Source organism: Panicum virgatum, chromosome 6N (assembly GCF_016808335.1).
Source record: "Panicum virgatum strain AP13 chromosome 6N, P.virgatum_v5, whole genome shotgun sequence".
Lineage (NCBI taxonomy): Eukaryota > Viridiplantae > Streptophyta > Magnoliopsida > Poales > Poaceae > Panicum > Panicum virgatum.
Genome location: NC_053150.1, coordinates 48,557,445 through 48,577,681, shown reverse-complemented (window position 1 = coordinate 48,577,681; position 20,237 = coordinate 48,557,445). Strand labels below are relative to the sequence as shown.

General features: G+C 52.1%; 2 protein-coding genes across 2 annotated transcripts; one reads left to right on the top strand and one right to left on the bottom strand.

The window, feature by feature from the left end:
- The first annotated feature begins 2,108 nt into the window (after positions 1-2,108).
- On the top strand, positions 2,109-3,571 carry LOC120680275 (BTB/POZ and MATH domain-containing protein 1-like). Its single transcript, XM_039961896.1, has one exon. The coding sequence runs from the start codon at positions 2,383-2,385 to the stop codon at positions 3,391-3,393; it is 1,011 nt and encodes a 336-aa protein (XP_039817830.1). The 5' UTR covers positions 2,109-2,382; the 3' UTR covers positions 3,394-3,571.
- A 14,307-nt stretch (positions 3,572-17,878) lies between these two features.
- Positions 17,879-19,719, bottom strand: LOC120680072 (berberine bridge enzyme-like Cyn d 4). The gene has a single exon (XM_039961715.1). It carries the CDS (start codon positions 19,670-19,672, stop codon positions 18,095-18,097), a length of 1,578 nt encoding a protein of 525 aa, XP_039817649.1. The 5' UTR covers positions 19,673-19,719; the 3' UTR covers positions 17,879-18,094.
- Between the last annotated feature and the right edge of the window lie 518 nt (positions 19,720-20,237).

The window sequence follows — 20,237 nt, the reverse complement described above, 5'->3', positions numbered from 1 at the left end:
GAAGACGCTACACAGGCGTTGGACCCCGACAGGTGGGCCGAACAAGGATGTATAGTATACTACGAAAAAGACATTAATGGTGCTATAGTGGTTGAGAATCTCTTTCCGGATACGCTTCATCGCACTGTAGACTCTCTGACCGAAGGGGGTCTTCACTTGTCCCATCGGCGAGGCGCCCGTTGAGGCAGTGTAGGTTGCGGCGTAGGCTGTTGGGTCTACCGCGTAGGCGTTATGATACTCCGTCGCCGAGCTGTCGTGTCTAACTGGCGTAGCAGATTGACGCGCGTGGCGTGGGCGGCGCCAACGGCTGCACTGTGCGCCTTGGTAACGCGCGATCAACAGTTCAGCTTGGCAAAAGTCACCTCGGGCTCTGTTGTGGCAGAGCGTACTTAACGTCTCCCGCATTGAATGTGGTAGGTGGGCGAGTCTTCCCGAGAAAGCTTCGCGGTCGCGCGTGTGCCTGCGCCTGCGGACACGTGGCGGCTCCGGACCCCCCTAGGCGGGGTGTTTGTTCCCTCCCCGCTGAGAGGTCCGGATAGTATGGGGTCCGGGACCCTGTGGGAGGTCCGGGGCCCCTGGCTGTTTTGGCTGAACACTCCCTTCTCTGGGACACGCGGCGTCACCGGACCCGTTCCCGAGCGGGAAGCGGGTACTGGATCGTTGGTCCGGTGAGATGAAGTCGGTCCCCAAGGGTCCGGCTGCTCAGCTCCTTAGGGCGTTGTTACGGATAATTACGCGAGTCTTGACACAGTAAGAAGGGGTACCCTAGTACATAGTTACCGACAGATATAGTACTTTTTTCACATGACTAAGCCACCCGTCAATTCAAAAACCTCTGGAGTGGATTTTGAGCGGTTCATCTCCTCACCAGCCAGCGCCGTCCCAGCCAGCCGTACAGGCTTTCGCGCTCTCGGTCTGACCAGCGGTGTAGAGCTTCTTGCTTCACAACGAAGGAACGCAGCACGCCATCCCGAGAATCCCGGCCGCATCTCTTCACTGTGTTGTCTCTGTCAGGCGATGGTACAGGGCCATCTGCCTATCTCCAAGCTCCGGCCGAGATGGTCCATCGAAATGGAGGTCCAGGCAGGGGTTCAGCGCAGGACCAAAATGCTCATGCGGACGGACCGCGCAGCTAAAAATATATCTATAGATAAATAAAAAATTTATGTATATAATCAGTTGTACTATAAATGAAAATAATACAACCATGCAAACAGTATATGATTTGTCACCTCTAAATTTGAAAAATTATTTGAAAAATTAAAGATATTTGATCTTGTTATTTATTTTTTCTCTCCTCTAAATTTGAAAAATTATTTTGGCGCGTAGCAATGTTCTTTTAGCGATTGTTAGATTTTGTTGAAAGCAGCGAGTGATTTTTGCGGTCTTCAAAGTCTTGTGTGGCAATATCGTTTGTTGGTGTCCCTTTTCTTTGTTGCCTCTCCGGTGGATGACGAACAATCGAATAAAGAAGACGACTAGAGAATATTTCGATGTGATTTTATTTTCTTTATATCATTTTGTGTCAAGTTGTTCTTTTTTATCATCAATTATTTTTCTTGATATGAATCAGTAATGAAGCATTTTTCTGATGTCTTTCTAAAAAAATAAAATTGGTAGTGCCAAACATTAAAAATCAACGTTGAAGAATGTCATGTAGCAAATTTACCCATCCTGCTAGCGGCGTTTGTTCAGGACCCCTCACAATAGTATACGGAGTACTAGGCCCTTATTTAGTTGTATAATTTAAAATTCTAAAAAAAAATTCCAGCACCTGCATAGAGATTTAAATCTAAACGAAATAAAAAACGCATTGCACAATTTGCCTGTAAATCGCGAGACGAATCTAATGAACTTAATTAGGCCGTAATTAGACGCTAAATTGCTACAGTAAATAATTTCTAATGGCGAATTAATTAGACTCATTAGATTCGTCTCGCGATTTACAGACGAGTTCTGTAATTAATTTTATGATTAGTCTATATTTAGTACTTCAAATGTAAAAAATTTCTTTTTTTCAAAAACTTTATACGAGACAACTAAAGGCCGGTAAAAAATGAAACGCCACAAGGGAACCATCTGCGCACAGTCGCGCACACACGGCAGTGGAGCGCACCACCGACCTTGCCATTTGCCAGTGCCGCAATCCCCGCCCTCCCAGCCTCTTTCTCCTCCCCATTCCTATCGCATCGCCTCCCTCGCATCCTTCCTCCCATCCCCTGTTCCGAGCCGGCCGCAAAGCCAGCTCCTTGGGTCGCACACACTGTGTTCGTGCCGTCCTCGATCCATCGGCCACACACACATTGCCGTCCTACTAGTAGAAGTAGGAGTAGTGCTCCTGGCCACTCGATCTGCAATCCCGTCCAACTACTGCAAGCAAAGATGAGAGCCGCCAGCATGTTCGACCACTGTAGCTTCACGCATCAGTTCAAGCTCAACTACGAAGCAACGAAGAACGTCGCCATTGGGCACATCGTCCGCTCCGGCGACATCTCCGCTGGGGGGCACCTCTGGAGGATCGATTGCTACCCCCGTTGGGTTAAAGAAAAGAACAAGGGCGAGTACCTATCTATATTCCTCTCTCATAGGAGCAAATCTAAAGACGCCAAGGCTATCTTCGAGGTTTTCGTGATGGACAGAGACGGTGCTCCGTCCTCGTCCTATAGAAGCAGGTTAGTGCATGTCTTCCCACCAAATGCCTCCCGTGGTTGGCTGCTGTTCGTGCAGCGAAGCGTCCTCAAGTCGCTCTACCTGATGGAGGATGGCTCGTTCATCGTCATGTGCGGGGTCAAGGTTGTGCCTGACAACGCCTTGGACGACGCCCCGCCCTCCGACATAGGGAGACACCTCGGCGTCCTCCTGGATTCCACGGAAGGCTCCGACGTGTCGTTCGTCGTCGACAGCGAGGAGTTCCCCGCCCACCGGGCGGTGCTCGCCGCCCGCTCGCCGGTCTTCAAGGCGCAGCTCCTGGGATCCATGACGGACGCCAAGATGAGATCCATCACCTTGCATGACATCGCGCCCGCGACGTTCAAGCTCATGCTTCGGTTCATGTACACCGACGCATTCCCCACCGACGACGTGCTAGCCGGGGACTCGCCAACTCCGACGGAGAAGCTTCAGGATCTGCTCGCCGCGGCCGACCGCTACGCATTGGACCGTCTGAAGCTTCTGTGTGCTAGTAAGCTGCGGGGAAACATTTCAGCGGATACAGTGGCTAGTACTCTGGCTTGTGCTGAAATGTACAGCTGCCCGGAGCTGAAGAAGGGATGCATCGACTTCTTTGCGGACGAGAAGAACTTCAAGAATGCGGTGCTGACCGATGGTTTTGCTCAGTTGGTGCTGAAGTTCCCGTCGATCCTTGCTGAGCTGAGGGTGAAGGTCAGGGTGTAGGGACATGCATACGTGCTGCGTGTGATTCTATTTTGAGACTCATCAGTAGTAGTAGTTGGATCAGTAGTAGTTGGATCTGTACCTGATGAAGTCCTCGTAGTTTCAGACTAAAATTGTATCATCGTCCAATCGTCCGAACTTTTAACCATCCATCCAGTTAAGAATTGGATTTGCTAAATGATGAAGTTGTCATGCATCTGATGATTCTCTTTGTCACACTGCCATACCCAATCTCCATAGCTTTCGATCGTATTGTACTTCTGTGTCTGTTTTCTCATGAATTTGTTCGCATGCAATTCTCTGTTTACATGAGTGAGGGTGAGGCTTCGCTTGCAAGGTCGCAGTCAGAGTCTGTGAACGAAAAAAAATTAAACTGGAATAGGCAGGCGTTGCAGGCCGGGACCTTATGTTTTTTTTTTGAGATACAGGCCGGAACATTATGTGACTTTACCAGATTTTATTGGACCTCAAACGTCTTGACAGAGAAACTGGGCCGCAGCTCATGCGCTTCATGGCCCGCTTGCATGGGCCTCGCTTGCTGCCTAAGCGCATGGCCGTGCGCCCTCTGTGGCCCATGCTAGCGAGGCCGAGCGGGCGACACCCCGCGGCCACCCACTCGCCGCGGCTGCCACGGACCATTCAGAACACGTCAAGGAATGGATGGCTCGTTAGAGCATCTTCAGCAGGGTGATTAAATAGGCGATCATATCCATATTTACATAGTGGATGTAAAAATTTGATCTCTAGCAAGTCTTCCAAATAAGTTTTTATTTTGGTAGGGCTTCCAAATTTCTCACCCCATCCCCCAATTTGGTGGTCTTCTATTTGGGCTGCTAACTGTGGGCCCCATTTTTTCTCCCTTTCTTTCTTCCCTGCGTTCTCCACCTAGCATAGCGCCCGTTCCGATCCCGCCGCCGGCGGCTGCGCTCCGTCCCGCCGCCACCCGCTCGCGTCCGATCCGCCGCCTCCTCGGAGCCAAATCCAAACCCAGAAGCCAGAGGAAGCGGTGGGCGAGGACGAGGAGGCCCGGCCGCCGGCCCGGCGCGAAGCCGGCGGTCGCCCCGGCGGTGCCGGCCTGCCGGTCCGCCGCTGAAGCGTCCCCTCATAAGAGAAGACTTAAATGTGATACAAAGCACCAGTCTCAGGAGGCTGATGCCACATTTATTACATCAGATGGTTCAAAACCGTACAAACCTTGGAGGACACTCGATACAGATGATAATAATAATTAACCAAGCTACGACGTAACACCAGACCGCAAACCACATGGGGTCTACCACGGGCTCTGAGTACTGCGACAGCGGAGGCATCTCAACAGGGCCGGTTCCACAGGCAAGGTTGGGTGTAGAACGATAACCCTACTCGGCGTCGTCTGGTACGAAGTCTGGGTCTTCTTCTGTAAAAAGTAAGAGTGGGGTGAGTACAAACGTACTCAGCAAGTCCAACCACACCCACGGAGGGGGTTATAACAGAATAATATGCATAGGTAAATCAAGGATAAGGTTACGGTTTAATTTGCAGAAAAACGACATTTTATGCAGGGGTTTATTTTACGGAAAACCTTTTAGAAATCAGTTTTTGCAGTAACACGGAGTTCGGGTTTTTAAAACTGCTACCGGACTCCTCGTCCGTCGTAGCACACGGCACAACTGCCGGACACAATTCCAAAACAACTCACACCAGCCCATCCCAATGAAACACTAGTTATATGACCACACCGTAATTCGCCCAATACCGTGGGCACAGACTATTCGAATAGATTCTTAACTCTGCAGAGGTGTGCAACTTTACCCACAAGTAGGATACCACAACTCGAACACCGTCGTGTCGGTGTAGATCCCAACATAGCCATTACCCACCAGAGCAAAGCCTGACTAGCCATCACGGGATGCACCAAGGGGTCATTGACCGTTCACTTAGGTATAACCGGGCATAAGTCACTCGGGGCTTATCCCTTTTCCTTAGTCACCCGTTGCTCTCAGCTCTCCTGATGGCTACCACACCAACTAGTGGGATTTATGCTACGCCGTTGCCCATTCAACGGTCGAGTGGTTTGCACGATAGTGGAGTTAGGTGAGATGACACACCAACTCGGTCCTTAGACACGGCAAGATGGATATCTCCCTTCTTTGCCCTGCCACACAGGCATAAGCACACCAATCGGCAATTCACACAGAAATGTCGTCCATCCCGTCCATACTTATCTTTCGAAAATCCACATTTTATCCCTTCCCACACACACACATTTTCTTTATCAAATAAATCATATTATGAGTAAAGTCCTAAGCGTTCTAGTGTCGATTAACGTCCAAGCAAATATCAGACATTAATCTAGGTGGTCAAGGAATGGTTATCACAAAACAAGGGGTGGCTATCCAACCGTGTTTTCATGCAAGCAAAACTTATGCAATTTTTATAAAACAGGCCATTGGGTTGTGTTTATAAAAACTAGGACCGAAACATGCATCAAAGGATGGGATTGAACTTGCCGTCTTCGTAGCCTTCGGGAAAGTCCTGTCCTTTGGGCTCGGGGTTGCGGAACTGGTCCTCGTTCTCCTGCTCACAGTACGGCTCGTTGACGGGTTCTCCTTCGTTCACTCCGTGGTCTACAGCGCACACAAACAAGCACACAATCAAAATAAAGATTTGTCGTCGAGCTCGAAACGGGGACACATGAAATATAGAGTATAGAGTGATATTTTCAAGTGGTTTCTGAATGACATGGTCAAGACTGGGTTAAATTAGGCATGGTAAAGTTTCGGTTTGATCCGGGGTTGTTTGGTACATGAAATGATAGGTCTAGTAAAGGTTTGTTGCCGAACAAGGGGTCGGGGCTTAGTTGTAATTATTCTTGAGGAGGTAGGGGCCTGGTTGCAATTTTCTAGAAATATCTGGACTATTTTGGGAAGGGTTAATGGCATAATTAGAATTACGTTTATATGTGGAAGGGATTTATTTTGAAATATGGTAAAGGGCAGGGTCTCCTTTGCAAATGGTACAAAAGGTGGGAGGACTCTAAAAAAAAGAAAGAAGGCCAGGGGCCTTTGGGCAAAACTGCACTGCCTTCTTCCTCTTCCCCCGTGCTGGAAAACAGAGGAGCGGGGAGGGCTCGCCGGCGGCGGCCCGACCGGCTGCTCTGGGTGCGGATATGGCCTCGGGGTTAGGGGAAAATGGGGAGCGGGGCGAGAGGACCCGGTCCCCTGCCGCGGCTCGTCCTGCGGCAGCCTGCAGTGGCCCAGCCACGGTGGCCGGCGACATTAGGCGGCGGCGGTGCTCGGCCGGTGGCCCTGGGCCATGATAGTGGATGGGGGAAGGGGGGAAATGAAGTGGAGAGGTGTGGGGTCCGATCCCCGGCTTCACCTTGAGTTGAAGTGGCGTGTGAGGGCGGATCGACGAGGCGGCGGTGATGGAGGAGCTAGGCGGCGGCGCTGCGAGCTAGGTGTGGGGGCCGGAGGTGGTGGGGATGGCTGTGGGGTGGTGAAGCGCCGTCGGGGTGCCTTTTATAGGCGAGCTAGGTCGGTGGAGGGGAGGGCGCGCCGGCGAGCGGCGACATGGGCGCTGTGCAGCACTGGCGGGGCGTCAACGGCGGGGCGTGCTTGCGTGCGGGCGACGAGGTGATGCGACGCCTCGGCGCAGGCGTCGACCGTCGCAGGCGGCGCTGTGCGGAGGTCGCCGGTGCTGTGGGCGAGTACGGGCGAGCGGGACCGGCGGCGTGGTTCGGTCGGCGCCGCGGCGTGGCGTGGGCGCGTGCACGGCTCGGGTCGCGGGGCTGCCTTGCAACGCGTGGGAACAGGGAGTAGGGAGGTGGTGGTGTGAGCATGCACGGGCGGCGGCGTGGCTCGTCTCCGCGGCCGGCGTTGTGGTGAGCCCCGGGCCTGCGTGTGCGCGGGCGTTCGCGTGGGCACGGCCCGAGGGCGGTGTGCACGGCGAGCGGCGGGCGGCCGGGGCGCGGGACTGCCCCTGTGGGCGCGTGCGGCCAGGGCAGCGTCGAGCTGGTGAGGTCGGCGGAGCAGGAGGGAGGAGGGGCCGAGCGCACGGGGTAGGAGGAAGGAGAGAGAGAAAAGAAAAGAGAAAAAGAAAATGGGAAAAGAAAAGAAAGAGAGAAAAAGAAAAAAAGGAGGGGAGAGGGAAATGGAGAGAGAGGAAGGGCGGGATTCGCGCCGATGCGATGCGGCCCCGGCCGGCCACGCGCGACGGTCGCGTGCGTCGAGTGCAGGCGGGATTCGCGGCGTGGTCCACGGCTGGTCGGCCACGCGCGCGTCGCGCGCAGAGGAGGATGGGACAACGGGTGTTCGGGACAGAGAAATAGTCTCAGGATTTGGGGTTTAGGGTTTTAGAAGGATCTCGAGCTCAACGACGAAACACAGCTTTAGCGCATGATTTATTTTAGTCAATTTTCGGGATGTCACAAACCTACCCCACTTAAAATGAATCTCGTCCTCGAGATTCGGCTGGTTCCTAAATAGGTGGGGAAATTCCTTCTTCAGAGCGTCTTCGCGTTCCCACGTAGCTTCTTTTACTCCGTGTCTGCTCCACTGAACTCTGCAGATTCGCACTTCGGAGTTTCTGGTTCTTCTGGTGACAGTATCTAGAATCTTGATCGGTACTTCTTGATATCGTAGGTCTGGCTGTAGATCTATCGTTTCCACTGGCACCTGTTCTGCCTCGGGTACCCTCAAACACCTTCTCAATTGCGAGACATGGAATACTGGGTGCATATCCGACATTTCTTCTGGTAGCTCTAGACGGTACGCCACTGCTCCGACTTTCTTCAGGACTCGGTATGGTCCAATGTACCGAGGGGCCAATTTTCCTTGCACCTGAAATCTTCGGGTTCCTCGGATGGGTGATACCTTGAGATATACGAAATCCCCTGGGTTGAAACTTATTTCTCATCTTTTCTTGTCGGCGTAGCTCTTCCGTCGGGACTGAGCTGCTTTCAGCTTTTCTCTAATCTCGGCAACTCTTTCTTCTGCCTCTTTTATGAGCGCGGGCCCGACTAGGGCACGTTCTCCAACTTCTGACCACATCAGAGGGGTTCTGCATTTTCTTCCGTAGAGAGCTTCAAACGGTGACATGCCCAAGCTTGCTTGGTACCCGTTGTTGTATGAGAACTCGGCATAGGGTAAACTCTGTTCCCAATCCTTGTCATAAGTGAGGACACACGCTCTCAACATATCTTCCAAAATCTGATTTACCCTTTCTGTCTGACCATCAGTCTGCGGGTGATAAGCGGAACTAAAGTCCAGCTTGGTGCCCATGGCTTTATGCAAACTTTTCCAAAATCTAGAGGTGAACTGGGTTCCTCTATCTGAGACAATTCGACTGGGCACACCATGCAACTTCACTATGTTTTCCACATAAAGCTTGGCTAGCTTCTCTCCGCCGTAATTGGTTCGTACGGGTATGAAATGAGCTGATTTAGTAAGTCGATCCACTATTACCCATATGGAATCGTGTCCTTTCTGGGTCCTAGGCAGACCCACCACGAAATCCATTCCTATCTCGTCCCACTTCCAAATCGGGATAGGTAGGGGTTGCAACAATCCTGCCGACTTCTGGTGTTCAGCTTTGATTCTCTGGCAAGTATCGCAATGGGCGACAAATCGTGCAATATCTGCCTTCATCCCATTCCACCAATATTTCTGTCTTAGGTCCATATACATTTTGGTGGATCCTGGGTGGATGGAGTAGGCCGAGTTATGGGCTTCGTCCATGATTATTTGTCTGAAGTCTCCCTTCTGGGGCACACAAATCCTATCTTTATACCATAATGTTCCCTTATTATCCACTCTAAAGTCTGGTGCCTTATTTTCTCTGGTCTGTCTCCGGATTTCCATCAGTCCCTTGTCCGATCTCTGGGCTTTCCTGATTCTTTCTTCTAGAGCGGATTGAACGTTCAGCACTTGGCCGGAGCCTCGAGGGACAATGTGCACATTTAATCGTGCCATTTCCTCTTGTAAATGGTCATTCTTGGGCCCGTAGGATTTCCGACTTAGGGCATCGGCTACTACATTGGCTTTACCTGGGTGATAATGAATTTCCAAATTATAATCTTTGACTAATTCCAGCCATCTTCTTTGTCTCAAGTTCAAGTCTGGCTGGGTGAAGATATACTTCAGACTTTTATGGTCGGTAAAGATTTCGCACTTGTTCCCGATCAAATAATGCCTCCAAATTTTAAGAGCGTGCACTACGGCTGCAAGTTCTAAATCATGGGTCGGATAGTTCTGCTCATGAGGCCTGAGCTGGCGGGAAGCATATGCAACGACCTTCCCGTCCTGTATCAGTACACAACCTAATCCTTGCCGGGATGCATCACAATAGATGACAAAATCCCGATGGATGTCCGGCAGGGTTAGCACTGGGGCTGTCGTCAATCTTTGCTTCAACCCCCGGAAGCTCCTTTCACACGACTCCGTCCAGGTGAACTTCTTTTCTTTCTTGAGCAGCTCTGTCATGGGCCGGGCTATCTTAGAAAATCCTTCAATGAATCTCCGATAATACCCAGCTAATCCAAGAAAACTTCTGATCTCACTCACGTTGGTCGGTGGTTGCCAGTTGGAGACTGCTTCGACCTTCTCGGGATCCACTGCTACTCCTTCCGCGGTCAGAATATGACCAAGGAAAGCTACTTTCTCCAGTCAGAACTCACACTTGCTGAATTTGGCGTACAGCCTATGCACTCTCAGTTTCTCCAAGACTACCCTCAGGTGCTGTTCGTGCTCCTGAATATTCTTCAAGTAAATAAGTATGTCGTCAATGAAGACTACGACAAACTTATCTAGCTCGTCCATAAAAACTTTGTTCATGAGGTTCATGAAATAAGCGGGTGCATTTGTCAGTCCAAAAGACATCACTGTGAACTCAAACTGTCCGTATCGGGTGACAAAGGCTGTCTTCGGGATGTCGCTTTCCCTGATCTTGAGCTGAAAATATCCGGACCTGAGATCAATCTTGGAGAAGTACTTGGCTCCTTTTAATTGATCGAAAAGATCATCGATCCTGGGAAGGGGGTACTTATTCTTGATAGTGACTTCGTTTAGTGCCTGGTAATCTACACATAACCTCATACTTCCGTACTTCTTCTTGACGAATAGAACCGGGGCTCCCCAAGGTGACGAACTTGGCCTGATGAAGCCAATTCGTTGTAGTTCCTCTAGTTGTTTCTTTAATTCTGCCAACTCGGAGGCTGCCATCCTATACGGTCTCTTGGCTATGGGGGCGGTTCCAGGAACAAGATCAATGACAAATTCTACGTCCCTATCTGGTGGCATACCGGGAAGTTCTTCGGGAAAGACATCGGGGTACTCATTCACTACAGGGACTTCTTCCAACGGTTTGATCCGGGGTTGTTTGGTACATGAAATGATAGGTTTAGTAAAGGTTTGTTGCCGGACAAGGGGTCGGGGCTTAGTTGTAATTATTCTTGAGGAGGTAGGGGCCTGGTTGCAATTTTCTAGAAATATCTGGACTATTTTGGGAAGGGTTAATGGCATAATTAGAATTACGTTTATATGTGGAAGGGATTTATTTTGAAATATGGTAAAGGGCAGGGTCTCCTTTGCAAATGGTACAAAAGGTGGGAGGACTCTAAAAAAAAGAAAGAAGGCCAGGGGCCTTTGGGCAAAACTGCACTGCCTTCTTCCTCTTCCCCCGTGCTGGAAAACAGAGGAGCGGGGAGGGCTCGCCGGCGGCGGCCCGACCGGCTGCTCTGGGTGCGGATATGGCCTCGGGGTTAGGGGAAAATGGGGAGCGGGGCGAGAGGACTCGGTCCCCTGCCGCGGCTCGTCCTGCGGCAGCCTGCAGTGGCCCAGCCACGGTGGCCGGCGACATTAGGCGGCGGCGGTGCTCGGCCGGTGGCCCTGGGCCATGATAGTGGATGGGGGAAGGGGGAAAATGAAGTGGAGAGGTGTGGGGTCCGATCCCCGGCTTCACCTTGAGTTGAAGTGGCGTGTGAGGGCGGATCGACGAGGCGGCGGTGATGGAGGAGCTAGGCGGCGGCGCTGCGAGCTAGGTGTGGGGGCCGGAGGTGGTGGGGATGGCTGTGGGGTGGTGAAGCGACGTCGGGGTGCCTTTTATAGGCGAGCTAGGTCGGTGGAGGTGAGGGCGCGCCGGCGAGCGGCGACACGGGCGCTGTGCAGCACTGGCGGGGCGTCAACGGCGGGGCGTGCTTGCGTGCGGGCGACGAGGTGATGCGACGCCTCGGCGCAGGCGTCGACCGTCGCAGGCGGCGCTGTGCGGAGGTCGCCGGTGCTGTGGGCGAGTACGGGCGAGCGGGACCGGCGGCGTGGTTCGGTCGGCGCCGCGGCGTGGCGTGGGCGCGTGCACGGCTCGGGTCGCGGGGCTGCCTTGTAACGCGTGGGAACAGGGAGTAGGGAGGTGGTGGTGTGAGCACGCACGGGCGGCGGCGTGGCTCGTCTCCGCGGCCGGCGTTGGGGTGAGCCCCGGGCCTGCGTGTGCGCGGGCGTTCGCGTGGGCACGGCCCGAGGGCGGTGTGCGCGGCGAGCAGCGGGCGGCCGGGGCGCGGGACTGCCCCTGTGGGCGCGTGCGGCCAGGGCAGCGTCGAGCTGGTGAGGTCGGCGGAGCAGGAGGGAGGAGGGGCCGAGCGCACGGGGTAGGAGGAAGGAGAGAGAGAAAAGAAAAGAGAAAAAGAAAATGGGAAAAGAAAAGAAAGAGAGAAAAAGAAAAAAAGGAGGGGAGAGGGAAATGGAGAGAGAGGAAGGGCGGGATTCGCGCCGACGCGATGCGGCCCCGGCCGGCCACGCGCGACGGTCGTGTGCGTCGAGTGCAGGCGGGATTCGCGGTGTGGTCCACGGCTGGTCGGCCACGCGCGTGTCGCGCGCAGAGGAGGATGGGACAACGGGTGTTCGGGACAGAGAAATAGTCTCGGGATTTGGGGTTTAGGGTTTTAGAAGGATCTCGAGCTCAACGACGAAACACAGCTTTAGCGCATGATTTATTTTAGTCAATTTTCGGGATGTTACAGCCGCGGAGCTGGCGGAGCGTGCCCCCTGGCCACGGGCGCCGACCGCCGAGGACCCCGCGCGCATGGCCCCCGTCGTGCCTAGGCTGGCTGCGCGCCGAGGCCGCGTGGTCGCGCGCCGCACGCCCCCTGGCCGCATGCGCCGACCGCCGAGGACCCCGCGCCCATGGCCTCCGTCGTCCACGTCGCCCACCCTGAGCCACCGCCAGACTCGACGCCACCGCCAGACTCGACGCCGCCGCCGAATTCAACGCAAAGGAGGGGAAGGTGCTGCCGCCCTCGCCACACCGCCTGCGGGGCCGTGCGCCGTTGCTGGCCGCCCTGGCCGCGTGTGGCATGGCCGCTGGCCGCGCCTGGGCTGCACGCCAAGGCCACGTGCCTCTGGTCCACGCCGGGGGCCGCGCGCCACTGGCCGCCGCCGGCCTCTGCGTGGCCGCCCTCAGGCTGTCACCCTGTGCAAGGAACAGAGAAGGGCACCAAGAAAGAACAGAGAAGGAGCCACGGGAAAAGAAGATGGTCTCTTCTTCTCGCGACGGAGCCACGGGAACAGAGGAGCCACGAGAAGAACAGAGAAGCGCCGCCCTAAGCCTCGCGATGGTGCCGGCAAGGTCCACGAGGTCGCCGTGCCACGAGCGTGGGCAACTGCGGTACGGGCCGGCGGTGAGGAGGAGCGGCCCCGGCGGGCCGCGTGGGCGGCGAGGAAGCTCCAGCCAGAGAGGACCGCACGCCATGAGCGGCAGACGGCACGGAAGTGGCAGACTGCGACTGGACGACGAGCGGGCACCGGCAGCGCGGGGAGGGCACGGGCGAGTGGGAAAGGTGGGTGACATGCGGAGGGAATGACAAGTGGGACCCAATTGTCAGCTGAGAAAATGGAAGCTCAATTTACTCAGTCTGCTGGAGTGGAGGCCCATATTTAGATGAGTAAAATTTAGAAGTGTGCTTCTAAATGGACATTTGCTCACCCAAATTTAGAAGCCCCACTGGAACTGCTGTTTTCACCAAGTCTGGGTCGGTAGTGGAGCGGCGGGCCCCACAGCGCCACCTGGCTCGGCACAGGCCGGGCCAATCGCCCGCCGCCGGTAGGGCCACTTGGTCGCCGTCGCTGGATCGTCGGCCTGTCGCGTCAGCGTGACCGGGCGGCGGCGATCCCGGCGTGAGTTGGCCGCCGGAGCCGACTTGTATGCAAGTGCAGAAACTGGCGTGCAACGCCAACGAGTTGAACGCGACGACGACGCTGGCACGGCATGCGCGTGTGTAGACTTATCCGTCCAGACTCCAGAGAGCCGTCGGCCACGTGTGTGCAGATTGTTACGCGCTGCTACGTCCAAACCGCCAAACCGGTGCAGCCGGCGCGAAGGGATCGAGCTCGAGGCCGCGCACGCAGCCAGGCAGGCAGGGACCACTAGTTTTTTTTTTTGAGACAGAGGAACGCAAGGCCAAGTACCACGAGTTGACCGGATCATCAGCTGACGTGGAAGACGACGACGCGGTAGCGTGCACTCGACGTGATGATCCATCCCGGTTAGTTCCTGCAAATTGCACATTTGCATGTCTCTGCACGTGCAGGGTCAAACGGAACACCCGGAAGATCTATCTTTGTCGTGGCCTCCGAACGATCCACAAAAGATCTACTGCACCACACGTATCATCATCATGGCTGTCATGCTGAACCTGCCCGAATAAGAAACCCCCCATGATTGACCAGTGAAGGTCGATCGGCCGCTTGATGGCGGCGGCAGGTGAGATGTGCAGAAATTAATAAACAAAGTACCTTTCCTACCTGCTGTGCTGACAGCCAAGTGTGGCTCTGCGGATTATTTGAGGCCGTTCTTGGTGCTGATTGGTCGTAGACTTTATGTTTCTCCTCTTATTATTCTTCTTTTTCATTGCTGTCTTTGCGTGGGAGCAAACATTATTGTGTACAATAAATCAATAATACATGCATCTAGCAGCTGCTCTTTGTATAATATATACTGCAATGCAATCTACATGATCCCATCAGTTCCTAGCTAGTGCATTGAGGCCACATTATTCTTCCAATAACTCAATATTCTATATATGCATGCACATCCGATCCGATAATTAATATGAACGCTCTGTGGACAAAATCTTTTCAGTGTCATAGAATCGAAGAAAGATGATATATAGCAAAACATTAATTATATATGTATGTGAAGTAGAACTAGAGACGTACGTGGGCGCTAGCTAATACACGTCAGCTATTCGCCACTTTGGCTGTAAGTATCCACCACATGGGTGTAGAGGCCGGATGTTTTTATCCTTAATCTAAAAAAAAATCGCTATTCGTCACTTACCACACATGCGCACAGAAATTAAATGTTTGTTGAATGCATATCTCTGAGCAGTCGTATATCATAGACGTGTTTCTTTGAGACACACATCTGCGGTATCCTTGGTAGATTTTTTGACTCACAACCTGGAGCACAACAGAGACTTCTGTTACACCGACACCGCCGGCGTTGCTACTCGCCGTTTCCGTTTCTTCTCTCGCCGATTCAGCTCACCGACTCCACTCCTCCTCGCTGTCGATTCAGCAGCCCCCAGTTAGTCCATCTCTGCGGTTCCGATCCATAATCGTGGCTCCTCGATCTCGTTTGTTCCACTCCGATCCTACCTTGAGCGCTGCAGCCAGCAGCCCCTCCCATGCTGTCATCACTAGAGCCGACGTGGCCGGCCGGGCGGCGGCGACCCCGGCCGGCGTACGTGAGGAGGCCGCCGGGGCCGACGCTTATGCGAGTGCGGGACTAGAGCGTGCAGGTGCAACGCCAACGCCAACGAATCGAACGCGATCAACGGCGGCGTTCGCACATGCGCGTGTACACTTATCCGTCCAGAGAGCCGGCGGCCACGTTTCACGCGCTGCTACGGCCAAACCGCCGGTGCCGCCGGCGGGAAGGGATGTGTTCGACGAGCGAGAGGCCGCGCAGCCAGGCGGCCAGAGGCAGGCAATGAAAGGAAGGTACCACGAGTTTGTTTGTTTTGTTTGTTTTGTTTTTGTTTTTAGAGAGAGATGAAGGCAAAAGTAGTACCAGGAGTTGACCGGATCCTCCGCGTGTCCTCCAGCTGACGTGGAATTAAACTCTGAACATGTGATGCATGAATCCATCCCGGTCAGTTCGTTCCTGCAATTAGCATGTCTCTACACGATGATCTACTTACTGGTCGTGGCCTCTGAATGAATGGTCCACACGTACAAAAAGGAAAGTCAAAAGAGACTAATACTACAAATATTGCCATCTGCTGCACACGTATCGTCATCGATCATCACGCTGTCGATCGAGCTGATTGGTCAACGACCTGCCCGATTAGGAAGCAGAGATTAGGGAGTGATTAGTTAGATCGAGAAGGCCGGCGACGTGAGATATTTTTTTAATAAAAAACATGCCCATGCATGATGCCAAGTGTGGCTACGCGGATTTGATTAGTGCTAGTACTAATTAGCAGGCATGGGCGCTTCTTGGTGGTGGTTGGTCTTGGACTTTTATGTCTCAGCTGCCCGCCGTGTCCTTGTTGGGAACTACTCCCTCCGTTTCAAATTATAAGTCATTTCAAAAATTTTGGAGAGTCAAACTATCTCAAAATTTGACCAAAATTATAGAGAGAAATATAAAGATTTATAACATCAAATATGTATACTATGAAAATATAACTAACAAAAAATCTAATGAAATTTAATTGGTATCATAAATATTATTATCTTGGTATATAAATTTGGTCAAACTTGAAAAACTTTGACTCTCCAAGATTCTTGGAATGACTTATAATTTTGGAAAGGAGGTGTTTGGATGTGCAAGTACTAAAGTTCACTAGTATATTCAAAACGGAAGGGCTAAACTTTAGCTAAGATTTAAAAATTTTAGCAAAAGTATAAGTGGGTACTAAAGTTTAGCATTCAGTTTTAACCTATTCAAACATATCTTTATTTTGCTGCTCCATGCATCGCAGTAATAATATAATCCATGCATGCATGCTACTAGTACGCGATTGCGTGCGGAACTGCCTGTTAACTAACACTGTTATGAAAGCATGCGTTCGATGAAGAGGCATGCATGCCTTCCTCTGACTTTTGTCCAGGGACAAGCTGTTGACCAGATAATGACCCCAGAACATTTCCCGTTTGTTTCTTTAATCCTTAGCAAAGCTGTGGACGTGGAACCATTTGTTTTTTAGAAACATGGAGTTGTATGTATTGGCAGCATGCATGCATCATGCATGCACATTCCAATGGCTCTGTTTAGCCAACCAAAATAAAAAGGGAAAAGTCCGGTTTACACCTTCGAACTATCGTAAAAAATTAATTTTCAACAACTAGAAAACTGGATAGCAGAGGCCATCCAATTGTTGTAACCGGACGAAATTGGCCCTTTAGGTGGTTTCAAAGTTGGCTTTCCATTTTGTGAGAATATTCAAATTTAAACAAAAAAATCATTTTAAATCAAAAATACAAAATGGGAATCAATTTTTTTCTAAAAATATAACTTATCTATTGGTACGATACTTGTCAGTTTTTTATGTTCATAATATTTGGTTGCTTGTAGTTATGTCTATTATTTTTAAATAACTAAGATTGAAATAGAGAAATAATAGACATGTTATATTTTGAAAAACATCTTGTACTAGTTTCATATTATTTTGATTTAAAATGAATTAGTTTTGATTTTGAGATTTAATTAGTTTTTTTAATACAAAATCACCTTTGAAACCATTCTAAGGGTCAAATTTGTCCGACTTCGATAGATGGATAGCCTAACTTATCCAGGTTATAATTATTGAAGATTGAAAATTGGACTTTCACTATAGTTCGAGAGTGTAAATCAGATTTCCCCCCAAACTAAAACTATGGAAAAGCTATTTGTTTTCAGGAGATCTCGATGGAGGTACGGTTGGTGTGCTAAGTCTTGATTTCATCATCGACAATGACAACATAGCTATGGCTTCGATGATGAGGCGACCAGAGAGGATTAAAGAGAGACGATTATTATTGTTAGTCCACGATGAGATTACTTGGACTATTCTCTAGTTCAGCGACAATGACAACATAGCTATTGTCTGTACACGATGAGATTTAGTATACGATGCTGAAACCAGGCTATCTAGCTAGCTAGCTGCTATATATCTAACTCTTCGCTTTTGTTTTATTTAATTTGCTGCACCGTGCGTGTATGTCTGCATGCTATGCTGACCTTTCAATCACCATGGTAGAAAATTTTGATCAGGATGTGCATGCATGCAGTCACCTACTACCAGCTGGGCTATCTCACACAACGGAGACGAATGGGACTCTCGCTCCAAGCACGTTAGCAGCGTGTGCCAACGTACCGAGAAGGTTCCCGTCGACGTGACACACCATCATTCAAAGCAACTGAAACTAAGCGATGATTGTACATTAAATGTCATGCGTGGCTGCCCCATTTTTTTTCCCAAGACTAGCTAAACGATTGGACAAACAGACAATAGTATTTTCATGCATAGAGATCAAGTGAACAAATTAAGTACACGTTACTTCATCACATAAACAAATTTTTATTCCAACCCACACGAAATAATTAAATGGGAAAACGATACACATCCAATATAATAGTAGGTAAAGAATTGAAGCTTTCTACACACACACATATACACACAGAGAGACAGACGAAGAATTAGTATTCTTTGGCACGGATAGATGATGGATCAAACGCATGGAGCTCTCTACCGTTTTGCAGCAGGAAGAGGAGGGATGCTCTGCTCGTTCCGGAAGAAGTCGTCAGGATCCACCATGCTCTTCACCGCCGCCAACCTCTTGAAGTTACCCTTGAAGTACCTCTCCCCCCAAACCCTAGCCTTGGCGTAGCTGGTCACGTTGCCCTCCAGCTCGTTCGTCCCGATGTCCAGGTCCCTGTAGTTCACGTACACAGACCTGGGGTTCTTGGACACGTACGGCGTCAGGTCCTCGTACGCCCCCCTCACCCAGCTCAGCCGCCTCTCCAGCGCCGCCGTCCCGTTCTCGAACCAGAAGGAGAAGAACTGGAACTGGTAGAGGTAGTCCCGGTGCGGGAACGGCGTCGCCGACGGCGGGATGCTGCGCATCCGCCCGCCGTAGGGGTCGAGCATGATCAGCGCCGCCTCCGGCTTCTCCAGCCACTTGGTCCAGATGCTCTCCAGCGCCTCCCCCGGGATGGGCTCCGCGACGTGGTCGGACTTCACCTTGAGGTAGTAGTTGGCGTTGCGCCGGTCAAGGAGCACCTCGGCCGGCCTGTCGGCGGTGTTGTAGAAGAAGAAGACGGTGGACTTGACCCAGCTCATCTCCTGGCAGTCCCGCTCCGTCATCCCGAGCTCCGGGAAGCGGGCTCGCATGGTGTCGACGAGGCCGCCGCACCGGCCGAGGAACAGGGCGATGAAGTTGGCCTGCTGGTTCTGGATCAGCACGCGGAGGTAGAGGTCCCGGGGGAGCGCCGGCGAGATCGCCTGCCACTTGGTGATGAGGTCGACGGCGGACTCGTTCCTCAGCCGGCGGATGCTGAACACGGTGACGGTCTCCGGCACGGCCACCAGCCGGACCTTCCAGGACAGGACGACGCCGAAGCTCTCGCCGCCGCCGCCGCGGATGGCCCAGAAGAGGTCCTTCCCCATGGTGCTTCGGTTCAGCAGCCTGCCCTCGGCGTCCACCACCACCGCGTCGATGACTTGGTCGGCGGAGAGGCCGTACTTGCGTGACAGCGCGCCGAACCCGCCGCCGCTCAGGTGGCCGCCGACGCCGACGGTGGGGCAGTTGCCGGCGGGGAACCCGAACGTCTGGTTAGCGGCGGCGGCGGCGTAGTAGAGCTCGCCGAGCGTGGCGCCTGACCCGACCCAGGCCTCGGACCTCGAGGCGTCGATGCTGATCGAGCGGAGCTCGCCGAGGTCCAGCACGGCGAAGTGCTGGTCGGGGTCGACGGAGGCGTAGGACAGGCCCTCGTAGTCGTGGCCGCCGCTACGCGTGCGGATGCGGACGCTGTGGCGGCGGCCGCAGACCACGGTGGCCTGCACATGGGCGGGCTCGGTGACCGCGACGATCAGGAGCGGCCTCGTGGTGCCCGGCAAGACGTAGCGGAGGTTCCGGACGGAGGCCAGCAGGAGCGAAGAGTAGGAGTTGGTCGCTGGGGTGTGGATGAGGGAAGGTGGAATGGCCGCGGAGAGGCAGCCGATGAATCCATCCACATCGCTGGGAGCTGAAGAGGATGTTCTTGCGCTGGAGAGGATGCAAAGGGCGACGAGAAGGTGCAAGGCGATCATGGGTGTTCGTGCCATGATTGATGCGTAAATGGCTGCTGTGTGTTGGAAGAAGCTTGGAGCGCAGGAGAGGTATTTATAGACACACGGGCATGCAGTTGGGTTCGTTGAACGTTTTCGTTTGTGGCTAGCTCTCTTCATTTCAAAATATAATAGTTTTTCTTCTTCTTCTACGAAGTTACATAGTCCATCCCTTCCAAATTACTGGTCACCTCGATCAGTTTCATCCGAAGTCAAATCTCTCTAATTTTGATCAAGTTTATTAGAAAAGTATGTTAATTCTCAAATACCAAATAAATAGCAATACACACATTTGTTATGAATTTAGCAAAACTAAATTGATGTTGTAGGTATTGGTATCTTTTGCGATAAACTTAATCAAAGTTAGATAAGTTTAATTTATGACAAAGCCATAGTGATCATAGCAATTGGAATGAAGGGAATAATGTACATATTGAAATGGTATTGACATCAAATCAAAGTTATGATATGGAATCATCAAATATTTTGATGTGCTAATTAGTAGACAATTAGCTTTCTTTTGTATTGCATGCCATATGTTGATTTTCTTTTTATCTATACT